The following is a 13,780-nucleotide window of genomic DNA, read 5'->3' as shown; positions in this document are numbered from 1 at the left end:
CCGCCGCCTAAAAATATGTGACACCAAAGAGGATTCTGGGATTTGTAGTTTTCCCGGGACGTTCGGGTGAAAGATGGCGGAATTACCTCAGCCGCGGAAACGCAGACGCTGTTTCCAGTTGCGCATGCGCCTCAGACTCCGCGAGCGCGCCTCCCGGGGGTGGAGCTAGCGCGCCCGACGTCCTCGTGCCTTTTCTTGGTGGCGGGAAACCTGGGTTGAGGTGTGAGAGGCTTGCGGAGTCGCTGCGCCAGCTGGTTTTGCACCTCGCCTTTAGGTCCTCCTTGCTCCTGAAGGTAGCCGGCTAGTTTCTGGTTGTAGGTGAAGGTGCTAGGCGCCGCCAGTCCTGGCACCCGTTGCCTGAGGAGAAACTTTCTCAGGGCGACAACCAGCTCTTGGCCCTTTTTCCTCAGAATCTGTCGTCCCCAAGAAACAGACAAAAACAGCCCAGTCTCCTGACGGGCACTGACAATATGAGTGAGAATGAGGATCACGGTGCCTTGGCGGGAGTGGGAGTGGAGGGGAGATTCCCTCATGGTGGGAGGAAGGAAGGGAAGGAACGGGAAAGAGAGAGGGGGACGCCACCGTTTTCGGGGAGAGGCGAGGACGTGTGGCTCAGGGACACCTCCGAACTGAACCCCTATCCCTGAGAGAGAATAAGGGGTGAGGGAAGAGAGAGGAAAATGGGAGCACCCCCCAAATGGGAAGAACTTCTCCCCAAAACTTCTTCCCTTTGGATTGCAAGGTGCATTTGGGATTGGGGCTTTTTAAAAATTATCTTTTATTTTTTATTATTTTTTAAAAGACAGTCTTGCTCTGTCGCCCGGGCTGGAGTGCAGTGGCGCAATCTCCGCTCACTACAACCTCCGCCTCCCGGGTTCAAGCGATTCTCCTGCCTCAGCCTCCTGAGGAGCTGGGGTTACAGGCGCCCACCACCACGCCCAGCTAATTTTGTATTTTTAGTAGAGATGGAGTGTCTCCATGTTGGCCAGGCTGGTCTCGAACTCCTGACCTCAGGTGACCTCTTGGCCTCGCAAAATTCTGGGATTATAGGCACGCCCCACCGTGCCCGGCTAATTTTTCCGTATTTTTAGTAGAGACGGGGTTTCACGTATTGGCCAGGCTGGTCTTGAACTCCTGACTTCAGGTGATCCACCTGCCTCTTCTTTCTTGTTAAACGTTTTAAATCAGGCTTGCTGAGCTTGTGCACAAACGTGAAGGAAGCAAGCAAGGGAGGGAAGGGGGAGGAAGGAAGGAGGGAGAAAGGGGGCAGGGAGGGAGGAGGGGGAGAGAGGAGGGGGTGAATAGAGGAAGGGAAAAAGGGGAGGGGCGAGGGAGGAGGGGGTGAAGAGAGGAAGCGAAAAGGGAGGGAGGGAGGAGGGAGAGGAAGGATGGAGGAGGAGAGGTGGGGAAGGGAGGAGGGGGAGGGAGGGGGTAGGAAGGAGAGGGGGAGGAAAGAGGGAAGGGGGAGGGGGAGGAAAGAGGGAAGTGGGAAGGAGGAGGGGGAGAAAGGAGAGGGGGAGGAAGAGAGGGAAGGAGGGAGGGAGGAAGAGGAGGGAGGAAAGGAGGAGGAAGGGAGGGAAGAGGGAAGGAGGAAGGGAGGGAAGAGGGAGAGGAGGGAAGGAGGAAGGGAGGGAAGAGGGAGAGGAGGGAAGGAGGAAGGAGAGGGAGAGAGGAAGGGAGGAGGACAAGGAAGGAAGGAGAGGGAGGGAGAGAGGGAAGCGGGAGGGGGAGGGAGAGAGGAAGGGATGGAGGGACAAAGGGAGACAGGAGGGAAGAAGGAAGAGAGGGAGGGAAGAGGGAGGAAGGGAAAAAGGAAAGAAGGGAGGAAACTGCTATTAGTTAATTGATGCATGAAAATAAGCAGGAGTCCACATACTGTTATTAATGCAAAAAGGAAGATCAGACTCTGGCTTAAGAAAGATTTGAAATATACTTTTTTTTTTTTTTTTTGAGATGGAGTCTCGCTCATTTTGCCCAGGCTGGAGTGCAATAGCACGATCTTGGCTCACTGCGGCCTCCACTTCCTGGGTTCAAGTGATTCTCCTGCTTCAGCCTGCCAATTAGCTGAGATTACAGGCGCCTGCCACCACGCCCGGCTAATTTTTGTGTTTTAGTGGAGACGGGGCTTCACCATGTTGGTCAGGCTGGTCTTGAACTCCTGACCTCAGGTGATTCGACCACCTTGGCTTCCCAAAGTGCTGGAATTACAGGCGTGAGCCACTGCGCCTGGCTGAAATATACTCTTTACCGCTTTTTTGAGACTCAGGGAGTCTGGATTAGATGACAATGCTGAAGGGTTTACTTCTCTTAGACCAAGGATTTGAGGAACAAGGTAAAGAAGGGAATGATTGGATGGTTAGGAGGAGGAAGTGTGGGAACACATTCTGAATGGTGTGTGGGGAGAGAGAATTACTGTTTATTTTTTAAAAATTGGCAAGACTGACAAGTTATTTCACTAGGTCAGTTCTCAAACTTTTTGGTCTGAGAACCCTTTTATACTCTTAAATTATGGAGGACTCCAAAGAGCTTTTATTTGGTTTGTATCTGTTGATATAAACATATTAGAAATTAGAATTGAGAAACATTTAAAGTTTGATTAGAAATAATAATATGTTAACCTAAACAGGTTTTTATGAAAAATACATTTTCCTAAACAAAAGAAAATTTAGCATGAAGAATGGTGGTGTTTTACATTTTTGCAAATCTCTTTCATGTCTGGCTTAATAGAAAACAACTGGGTTCTCATCAGTTTCTGCATTCAGTCTGTTGGGATATCTTGTTTTTGTAAAAGTACATGAGAAAATCAAGCTTAATACAGATAGGTAGTTGGAAAAGGGAGAGGACCCCCTAGGATTCTGGGACCATACTTGGAACTGCTGAGTTAGATGATTTCATCTCAAAATTTATGTGATGATTTTTAATGTTCTAAGTGAAATAAAACTGTTTTGAGATCCTCATTCACTTTCCCTTGGTTTCCTTTATTATTCCTAAGTTCTTTTTCCCTCCTTTTTTACCCTCATTTCGTATGTTGAGTGATGGGAATATGGTTTCTGGAACTGTACTGGTTCCTTTACATTCTTATTTAAAGCCTTTGCCCCTCTTATTAAAGCCTTCCCCCCAACCCCACATCCTGCCCCTCTTCATCTAAGGTAAGAAAAGAGAAATTAAAACCTCAAATTTTATTCCCGAGTCTACAGCCCCTAGTCATTTAGTAGCTGTACAGAAGAAAGTTAGTGGTATTTTATATATTTATTAACTGTCTATTTTTTTTTCCTCTCTCTGAACCAGCTTTCAGTATTTGTTATTGTGAAAGAAGTTAATTCACCTGAAACGGAGGAGGGGCAACCTGAGTTATCAGAAAGTGACTTCCTGGCCTTCCCTTCTTTATTGATCAGGTTAGAGCTTTTGTTTGAAAGCAGTGTTCATCACATGCACAGATTATACATATTATGTGATACTATACTATACATCACTGTTTACAGATTTATTACATCTTACTAGCTCAACAGTGAACCACAATTCTATCTAGTTGGTTGGGGCTCCAGAAACATACTTTAGCCTAGGAAGATCTTTACAGGTTTAGATAAAGATTTGAACCTAAATACTGGAAATGTTTTGTATTTTTAGATTAGTCAAAATACTCTCTTTTAATTTTACTTAAAGAATTTAGGCTGGGCACTGTGCCTCACGCCTATAATCCCAGCATTTTGGGAGGCCAAGGCAGGCAGATCACGAGGTCAGGAGATTGAGACCATCCTGGCCAACATGGTGAAACCCCGTCTCTACTAAAAATACAAAAATTAGCTGGGGGTGGTGGCGCACTCCTGTAATCCCAGCTACTCAGGAGGCTGAGGCAGGAGAGTCACTTGAACCCAGGAGGTAGAGGTTTAAGTGAGCGAAGATCGTGCCACTGCACTCCAGCCTGGCGACAGAGCAAGACTTGTCTTTCGGAAAAAAAAAAAAAAAAATTAAAATATTTTTTGAAGTGGTAACATTTGTGTGTTTTAAAATGCCAAAGATATACGAGGGAGTATACCAAAAGCTTCCTTTCACTGTCATCTACCCAGTTCTACTCCCCAGAGGCATTTTGATCCATTTTTTTTCTCTTCCAGAGAAAATTTATGATTTTCTCTATTATACTAGACATATGTTTTTAAAACTAAATATTGTCATCTGAAACACACTGATTTTCATTCTGCTTTTCTCACTTAGCATAGCCCTTGTAACTTAGACTGAGACTTCTTATGATCTTTTTTGGAATTTTAAAGTCTGAGAAAGATATATTTGTCATTTGTGATCAAATTAATATTCTTTTTACAGCCTAATTTTATCCAGTCTTTTTTTTTTTTTGAGACGGAGTTTTGCTCTTGTTGCCCAGGCTGGAGTGCAATGGCGCGATCTTGGCTTACTGCAACCTCCGCCTCCTGGGTGCAAGCAATTTTCCTGCCTCAGCCTCCTGAGTAGCTGGGATTACAGGCGCCTGCCACCACGCCTGGCTAATTTTTTGTATTTTTAGTAGAGATGGGGTTTTGCCATGTTGACCAGGCTAGTGTCGAACTCCTGACCTCAGGTGATCCACTCGCTTCAGCCTCCCAAAGTGCTGGGATTACAGGTGTGAGCCACCATGCCTGGCCAATTTTATCCAGTCATTACCTTCTATTTAGGATTATAATAAAGGAGATTAATTTGCTTGAGTGTTTCTCCCCAAAATTCCAACTTGCCTTTTTTTCTGGAGCAAATATGTTTTGGGATTGATGATGATGAGTTAAAATGGAATCAGCAAGAAAATGTGCCCTTTAATATAAAGGAAACATAGTTGCTTTAGAATAGCATGTCTGAATTATTCACATTTATAGAAGTGAGGAAAGGAACAGAAAAATGTTAAAGGGTATTCACATTCACAGCCATGCTGTGGCCACACTGTCAAAACCTCAGTACCCTTTAAGTTTATCTTATGGTCTAGAGAGAGGAACCCTACACCTTGAACAAGTTTGGCCATTTAAAGTCTTAAAATTTTCTGATCCTTTAAAGGGAAGTGTATGTGAACCAAATGATCCATTTTATGCTGCTTTTGGATCTCTTTATAGTGGGGATCACAGATTTAGAACAATGAGTTTCAGTTGTAGGACTTTCAAACTGCTCAAAACCAACAGAAACAAGATCACTGAGTAGAATAGATATGTTATTAGTAGAATTGAGAGGCAAAAGTCCTGGGTTCATCTAAGCTCAACAATATATTAACACTGAGTCTTTGGGCAAACCACTTAACCTCTGTTAGCATGTTTTTTTTCCATCTGTAGAAAGGGGAGTTGGGGCTTTATTATCCCTAAAGGTTTTCCCAGAGCTAGAATGCTTTTTATAATGGTTATAAAAGTAAGAATGACATATATCCCCTAAGTCTAAAGAAAAATGGGTAAAGGGCTATAAGAGGTTAAAGTTAATAAAATAAAAGACAGTTTTCTTCAGAAAGCTGGGTGGGACACAGAATACTACAAAGCCATATAAAAGAACAAGATCATGTCCTTTGCAGCAACATGGATGGAGTTGGAGGCCGTTATCCTAAGTGAATTAATACAGGAACAGAAAACCAAATACTGTATATTCTCACTTATAAAGTAGGAGCTCAACATTACATACACATGGACACAAAGAAGGGAACAATAGACAATGGAGCCTACTTGAGGGTGGAGAGTGGGAGGAGGGTAAGGACTGAAAAACTACCTATTGGGTACTATACTCATTACTTGTGAAACAAAATTATCTGTACACTAGATCCCATGACATGCAGTTTACCCATGTAACAAACCTGCACATGTACCCCTTGAATGTAAAATAAGGGTTGGAACGTAAAAAAGGTTGGAAAGAAAACATGAAAATAAAGCTGTGTGGAAATAATATCAGTAGTGGGAAAGTATAAATTGGAAAATAAAAATATTGGAATGTCCCCAGATGAGTCTTGGCACACTGGTGGGTCACGAATAGCTTGTAGCTGTGTAGATACTAATTTCTTCTTCAGCCTTTGGTGTGACTCTTCAGTTGCCTGTGGCTGTGAGCAGCCTGGTCCTTTTACCCCCAAAGTACCTGGAAATGTCATTTTCTATGTGTTTCAGTATATGCTATTAATGTATGTTTTCTGTGTGTGCTGTGATGGCAAAATGGTGGTGAAGCACTGAATTAGACTGTTAGGATGTCACATAGCAGTTATTAGCCCAAACTTTGAAATCAGACAGGTTCTAATCCTGATTTTACTACTTATCAGTGACTTAGTATATTTAAATCCCTGTAAGCCTGAATTTCCCCCAAGTGTAAATGTTACCCATCTCATAGATCTGTTGTGAGAATTAAATGGAATGCTACATAAAAGGTAAAGAATATAGTCAGTGCTCAGTAAGTGTTAGCCATTACCATTAGTTACAGTGTCAGTAGTAATCAAGAAACACATTGATGTCAGGCCGTGTGGAGTGGCTCACACCTGTAATCCCAGCACCTTGGGAGGCTGAGGTGGGCAGATCACCTGAGGTGGGGAGTTCAAAACTAGTTTGACCAATATGGAGAAACCCCACCTCTACTAAAAATACAAAATTAGTCGGGGATGGTGGCGTATACCTGTAATCCCAGCTACTGGGGAGGCTGAGGCAGGAGAATTGCTTGAACCTGGGAGGCAGAGCTTGTGGTGAGCCGAGGTCATGCCATTATACTCCAGCCTGGGCAACAAGAGCAAAATTCCTTCTCAAAAAAAAAAAAAAGAAAGAAAAAGGAAAACAAACACATTGATGTCGTGTCGTGGGGAACATCTGTGAGTAGACTGCTGAAGATGAACTATGAATATCAAAGAAGGCACTAATTTAATTTCTCATTAGGTGCTAAGGTAGAATAAGGAAGAAGATATTATCTGGGAACCTGTGCTGGTTATCAAATACTTCTGAGCTATGATTAGAGATTGGTAGAATCTAGTACATTGGAAAATTGAGATTGGACTGAGGATCTAAGAAAGGGAAAATAAACATTATAATGATGTTAAAAGTGGGGCTTCTCTATGCACAGAGACCTCTGAGGTCAGAGAATTACCAAATTATGTGTGTGGTCTTAAGTGTTTAGGAGAGGCTTATGAAATGAGGCTATCCCTCTGAAGAAAACTCTCTTATTCATACCCTATCATCACTGCTCTACTACTACCTGTACTTCTGGTACTACTACCATTTCTGCTGCCTGCCTTATGTTGGACATGGTTCTAGGCACATAATACACTAAGGATTGCTGCTAATATTTATTTGTTATTTAAATTTTTGAGTCAGGGTCTCACTCTGTCACCCAGGCTGGGGTGCAGGGGCACAATTTTGGCTCAATGCAGTCTCCGCCTCCTGGGCTGAAGTGATCCTCCCACCTCAGCCTCCAGAGTAGCTGGGACTACAAGCCCATGCCACTACGCTGGCTGATTTGTTTTATTTTTTGTGGAAACAGGGTTTTGCCGTGTTGTCCAGGCTGGTCTTGAACTCCCAGGCTGAACTGATCTGCCTGCCACGGCCTCCTAAAGTGCCAGGATTACAGGTGTGAGCCACCATACCCAGCCCTGATTGTTGCCAATCTTTAAAACAGTAACTCTCATTATTCCCTGGCGTGTAACTGGCACCACAGAGGCATGTAATTGGCACCACAGAGGAGGTCAAGAATGCAGAAACATAGTTCAGAGGTCTGAAACAAAGAGTTCCTGAACCCAGGAAGACAGAAGGTTTAAAATCTTGTTTAATCAGAGTCATAGCAGTTAATTTCTTTTTTCTAACAGAGGCACACAAAGTGTAGTTTCTAAGCTGAATGATGACAACATTGCAGAATAAAGAAGGTGAGTCAAGAGTGAGGGAGGTTCACTTTGTACATCTCTCTCATTTTTCTCCTTTTGGACATCCTTTCCACCAAAGGCTGGTTCAGGTCCCTATATTCTGTGCCCACTCTGGTCAAATTACTGCTCTGGTCAAACAAAACAAGATGCTTTGAGTGAAATAAATGTGACTTAAAAACAGTCCTGCTCGAGGAACATATGAACTTGGGGAGAGAAAAGGCATTTAAATACCTATTATAAAGTTGAATGTGGTAAATGCCACCAGTTTTGTGCAGAGTATTAAGGAAGCTCAGAAGAAAGATATACCTGGGAGGATCATTATAATTTTTATTGAGGAGGTGGCATAAGAGCTGTGAATAATTTATAGATTTTGACTAGTTTTTAAAAAATTGCTCTAATTTTCCATAACATTTTATCTAAAGTAAAAATGAGCAAATTATACAGTTTCACGTTTGGATAATTCAGCTTCCTGCATGTTTATATTTATCACCTTTGACTTAGTGGTTCCCAAACCTGGCAGTGTATCAGAATCAACTAGCCTTGTAAAATTAAACATTGCTAGGCCTCTCACGTCAAACTACCTCGTCAGCATCTCAGGGCTGGGGAGTGAGAGACCCAGGAATCTGAATTTGTTAAAAGCTCTCTCCATATCATTCTGTTACGGCCAAAGGGCAATGTTTGGCAATCTCTGTTAGACTGTATGTTTCATAAATTCCACGTGATCACATTTCTTTCAGAATGTGGAAAGGGACCAAAGAGAATCTTTGCCCCACCTGCACAAAAATCTTACAGCCTGTTACCTTGTAGTCCTAACTCCCCCAAGGAGGAGACCCTGGGGATCAGTTCCCCAGAGACAGAGGCCAGCATAAGCCTGCCAAAGGCCAGTTTAAAGAAGGAAGAGGAAAAAGCAACCACAAAGAATGGTCCAAGCAGGGGCCAGGAGAAAAAAAGAAAGGCACAAAACAACAAGCAAGCAGAGAAGAAAGAAAAGGTACCAGTCATATTGGTGGGCTCTGGTAGGATATCTCCTCATACCTTGCCCCTGGCTAAGGCTAGACAGACAGTCTTTTCATGTTGGGGAAATTCACCCTAGAGTTTCAGGTTTGTATTCCTTTTTGGGAGCTTCCATTTTTCTTTTTTTTTCTCAAAGAGGTCAAAAATGTTTTGATGGAAGAATTGAGCAGGAAATAATAGGATGAGGTGGGTTAGAGGTGGGGGTAGAAGTGGACAGAGACATTATACCCTTTTGTCTTTCTTTTGACTCCTTTATTCCCAGGAGATCTGGGATAGAGTTCATGGCCTCCTTAGGTATGCTGACTGCATGCCTTCCATCTTGTAAACTTACTGCCTCATCCATCTAAAGGAGGCTTCCCTGACTGTTCAGGGGGAAAAACTATGGAAAAATAAGTGGTTTTCCTCCCCTACCCTTGTCTCTGCAGGAAAAATCAAGTCTTACCCCTGCAGAATTTGAGGAGATTGTCCAGATTGTGCTGCAGAAGTCCCTTCAGGAGTGCTTGGGTATGGCATGTAGTAAGAGAAAAAGGGTTTCAGTTAGGCAGAGTGACTATTACCTGAGAGGGACAGTTAAGTCTGACAGCTTCTCTCTTCCTCTCCCATCTTCTAAATAAGGTAATATTAGATAAGACTTCAATATATTTTAAAAATACTTCATCACTTATCAACACGACTATAGCTAAACTACCTTAAAGGGTACGTATTTTTAGAAAAAGTAGATTACATTTACTTCAGAATTTATATATAGTCTTACCTAAATTTTCAAGCCATGGGATTTTTGTTGTTACTTATTTACTTATTTTTTTTTTTTTTTTGAGATGGAATCTTGTTCTGTCACCCAGGTTGGAGGGCAGTGATGTGATCTCGGCTCACTGCAGCCTCTGCCTCCCAGGTTCAAGTGATTCTCCTGCCTCAGCCTCCCAAGTAGCTGGGATTACAGGCACCCACCACCACGCCTGGCTAATTTTTGTATTTTTAGTAGAGGCAAGGTTTCACCAGGCTGACCAGGCTGGTCTCGAACTCCTGACCTCAAGTGATCTGCCTGCCTTAGCCTCTCAGTGCTGGGATTACATGTGTAAGCTACTGCACCCAGCCTGTTGTTTTAATTTTTATTTTTTGTAGAGATGAGGTGTTGCTATGTTGCCCAGGCTGGTCTTGAACTCATGGCTGCAAGCAATTCTCCCATTTCAGCCTCCCAAAGTGCTGGGATTGTAGATGTGAGCTACAGTGCTTGGCCCTAAATTTTTAAAATGCAGTTAAAATGTATTTCTATGTAATTACAAACTACTTAGAAAAGATAAAATTGTTTTCCCTAGATTTGAAAAACTTAGGGTACATATCCTTGCAAATTTCAGTTTCTAATACCGATTTTGCATGTGGTTAGGGATTTAGTTTTTAGAATAAAGAACACGGTGAGGGAGGCCAGGTGTGGTGGCTTATGCCTGTAATCCCAGCACTTTGGGAGGCCAAGGCGGATGGATCACTTAGATCAGGAGTTCGAGACCAGCCTGCCCAACATGGTGAAACCCCATCTCTACTAAAAATATAAAAATTAGCCAGGCGTGGTGGCATGTGCCTCTAGTCCCAGTGGAAGTTGCAGTGAGCTGAGATTGCGCCACTTCAGCCTGGGCGACAGAGCAAGACTCTGTCTCAAGAAAAAAAAAAAAAAAAAACCTCTATGAAGGCTTCTCCATAAATTTGTGAGGCTAAAGAGAACAGTCTGACATTTCAGCCATTCTTAGGTATACTTCTATTCCTAGGAGTTTGAGCCACAAATGATATAAAATGCAGTATATATATATATATATATATATATATATATATATATATATATATTTATTTATTTATTTTTTTTAGACAGAGTCTTGCTCTGTTGCCCAGGCTGGAGTGCAGTGGTGTAATCTTGACTCACTGCAACTTCCGCCTCCCAGGTTCAAGAAATTCTCCTGCCTCAGCCTCCCGAGAAGCTGGGACTACAGGTGCATGCCACCATGCCTGACAAATTTTTTGAATTTTAGTAGAGACAGGGTTTTACCATGTTGCCCAGGCTTGTCTTGAACTCCTGAGCTTTGGCATTCCACCCACCTCTGCCTCCCAAAGTGCTAGGATTACAGGCGTGAGGCACTGTGCTTGGCCTATAATTTTTTTATGTACACAAAATTATCATTACCTGGCCATCCTGGAATAAGGCAAATCAATCTGGAAAGGCTTGCAGAAAGATACATATTTGCAGTTTTTCCTGAAAATTTAAATATTTAAAGTTCTATGATATGACAAGAGGCCAAAGGTAGGCTCTTTCAGATGACAGGGAGAAGACACTTTAGAGAAAATGTTAGGGAATAATAGAGTGGCTTTTTTGTTTTTTTGCTTCTCTGCTTATAGTATTTTGTTTTGGGAGGGATGGGATCTGGCCTTGATTTTGCAGAGACTTCCTGTGCCCAGCCCATAGTATCCAACCAATCAGCCAAGGAGCCAGGAATTACTGCTTCTGCTACTGATACTGATAATGCTAATGGGTAAGTTTATTTTGGTGGGGCAAGTTGAACACAGAATGGACTACACATTGGTAAATCATGGTCAGTAAGTCTATCTATCTGTCCGTTTGTCTGTCTATCTGGTCATTTATCATATTTCTATAGATTTCTCTCAGCTCAGGAAAGATACCTGTTTGAGTTGGGAAAAACAGGCAAGTAGATGGATGAAATGACCTCAGGAGGCCTTAGAAAGCTTAGGATTCATCTGTCTTCCTTTTACTCTTGGGTTTTTTCAAAAGAAGGTTCTGCAATTGTTCTATGTTTACCTTTCATTAAAATAAAACCTCATTTTCAGAGAGGAGGTACCACATACTCAAGAGATTTCAGTGTCTTGGGAAGGTGAAGCTGCCCCTGAGATAAGAACGTCTAAGCTAGGCCAGCCAGATCCTGTACCCTCTAAGAAGAAATCCAATAGACTCACCTTAAGCAAAAGAAAGAAGGAAGCTCGTAAGTACAGTCAGATATACTTTGAAACCTGGCTCAAGTACTTGCTCTAGAAATTAGGGAATGGGACCATGGGCAGGCTGAGAATTTTCAGCCCAAGACTTGAGACTATTAGGCTGTGATTCTTCTTCCTTCTTTCACTGACCTTTACTATCTACAAAGATTGTCTTCTTCATCTCCCCACCCCATGTTTTCTTTTTTCTTCCCAGAAGATGAGAAGGTGGAGAAAACTCAAAGTGGACATGAGCACAGACAGGAAGACCAACTAAAGGAGACAGTTCAGGATCATTCTCAGATCACGGACCTGCAAAAAGGAGAGATAAGTGGTTTTGGTGAGTTCAGTTGGTTTGGCAAACCTGTTTGGCCTGAAAATTTGAGATAGAGCAGAGAGGCAGGGTTAGGATGTTAGAGGAAACTCTGCAAAGAATATAGTTAATCTCTCACAGCTGCTTGTTGCGGAATATGCTGCTGAGAGAATGATTTCATTCATTCAGTCATTTATTCACATAATCCATAGTTACTGGGTGCCTACTATGTACAAAGCATTTTAGATGTTTCCCAGGAGGAAAATGAAGATGTGGTAAGAAAGGTAATAGAAAAATCAGGAGTGGTATTATAGATGCCAGGGGAGGAGAGAATTTAAAGAAAGAGGGGTGCTCAACCATGTCAAATGCCATTGTAAAGAAGTCAAAGAGGGCCGGGCGCGGTGGCTCAAGCCTGTAATCCCAGCACTTTGGGAGGCCGAGACGGGCGGATCACGAGGTCAGGAGATCGAGAGACGATCCCGGCTAACACAGTGAAACCCCGTCTCTACTAAAAAAAATACAAAAAAATAGCCGGGCGAGGTGGCGGGCGCCTGTAGTCCCAGCTACTCGGGAGGCTGAGGCAGGAGAATGGCGTAAACCCGGGAGGCGGAGCTTGCAGTGAGCTGAGATCCGGCCACTGCACTCCAGCCTGGGTGACAGAGCAAGACTCCGTCTCAAAAAAAAAAAAAAAAAGAAGTCAAAGAGGATAAACATAAGCTCAAGCATATCACAATTAGGAGGCCGTTAGGGATTTGGTTACAGCTACCGAAAGGGTTGGTAAGTTTGAATGGCAGCTTATAGCCGGTTGAAGAGTAAACACTTTTTCAATTAGTTTAGATATGGAAAGTAAGAGGGAGAAAATGGTAGATAAAAAGGAATGGAGGCTGGGCGTGGCGGCTCATGCTTGTAATCCCAGCTCTGTGGGATGCCGAGGTGGGTGGATCACAAGGTTAGGAGTTCAAGACCAGCCTGACCAATGTGGTGAAATGCCATCTCTACTAAAAGTACAAAAATTAGCCGTGTGTAGTGGCATGTGCCTGTAGTCTCAGCTACTTGGAGGCTGAGGCAGGAGAATCGTTTGAACCTGGGAGACGGAGCTTGCAGCGGGCCAAGATCGTGCCACTGTACCCCAGCCTGGGCAACAAAGTGAGACTCTGTCTCAAAAACAAAAACAACAAAAAAAGGAATGGTACAGAGTTGAGGGAGGGGTTTTTTGTTTTGTTTCGTTTTGAGATGGAGTCTTGCTCTGTCACCAGGCTGGAGTGCGGTGGCACGATCTCCGCTCACTTCAACCTCCACCCCCTGAGTTCAAGTGATTCTCCTGCCTCAACCTCTCGAGTAGCTGGGACTACAGGCACGTGCCACCACGCCCAGCTAATTTTTGTATTTTTAGTAGAGATGGGGTTTCACCATGTTGGCCAGGATAGTCTCAATCTCTTGACCTTGTGATCTGCCTGCTTCGGCCTCCCAAAGTGTTGGGATTACAGGTGTAAGCCACCATGCCCGGCCTGATAATGGTAAATTTTATGACAAGAAATAAAATAGATCATACAATATACTAGTGTGTCCAAAAATTCAAAAATACTAAGGCAGGAGGATCACTTGAGACCAGGAGTTTGAGACCAGCTTGGGCAACACAGCGAGAC

The 13,780-nt window shown here is 43.3% G+C and overlaps 2 protein-coding genes across 44 annotated transcripts in view; one reads left to right on the top strand and one right to left on the bottom strand.

Annotated features, from left to right (window-relative positions):
• Positions 1–13,780, top strand: part of ZCWPW1 (zinc finger CW-type and PWWP domain containing 1) — a 28,848-nt gene that overhangs the window by 388 nt on the left and 14,680 nt on the right. For 10 of the 40 annotated variants that reach the window (XM_077996334.1, XM_077996353.1, XM_028845580.2 and 7 more), the window contains exons 1-8: positions 160–293; positions 3,289–3,395; positions 7,784–7,840; positions 8,575–8,828; positions 9,277–9,355; positions 11,250–11,367; positions 11,681–11,832; positions 12,039–12,161. In XM_077996334.1, coding sequence (XP_077852460.1) covers positions 7,813–7,840; positions 8,575–8,828; positions 9,277–9,355; positions 11,250–11,367; positions 11,681–11,832; positions 12,039–12,161 — 754 coding nt within the window. In that variant the 5' untranslated portion in view covers positions 160–293; positions 3,289–3,395; positions 7,784–7,812. Of the gene's footprint in view, positions 1–159; positions 294–2,260; positions 2,333–3,288; positions 3,396–7,783; positions 7,841–8,574; positions 8,829–9,276; positions 9,356–11,249; positions 11,368–11,680; positions 11,833–12,038; positions 12,162–13,780 lie in introns of those variants that run through there. The other 30 variants (XM_077996331.1, XM_077996325.1, XM_077996330.1 and 27 more) reach the window with 13 other exon arrangements.
• The window catches only part of PILRA (paired immunoglobin like type 2 receptor alpha), a 46,267-nt gene continuing 43,842 nt past the window's right edge, over positions 11,356–13,780 (bottom strand). For all 4 annotated transcript variants that reach the window (XM_077996382.1, XM_077996380.1, XM_077996385.1 and 1 more), the window contains one exon: positions 11,356–12,133. In XM_077996382.1, the coding sequence (XP_077852508.1) occupies positions 12,121–12,133 (13 nt within the window). In that variant the 3' untranslated portion in view covers positions 11,356–12,120. The remainder of the gene's footprint in view (positions 12,134–13,780) is intronic.

The sequence above is a fragment of the Macaca mulatta genome, chromosome 3 (genome assembly GCF_049350105.2).
Source record: "Macaca mulatta isolate MMU2019108-1 chromosome 3, T2T-MMU8v2.0, whole genome shotgun sequence".
Lineage (NCBI taxonomy): Eukaryota > Metazoa > Chordata > Mammalia > Primates > Cercopithecidae > Macaca > Macaca mulatta.
The sequence above is the reverse complement of the archived record's forward strand: the minus strand, read 5'-3'. Positions and strand labels throughout refer to the sequence as shown.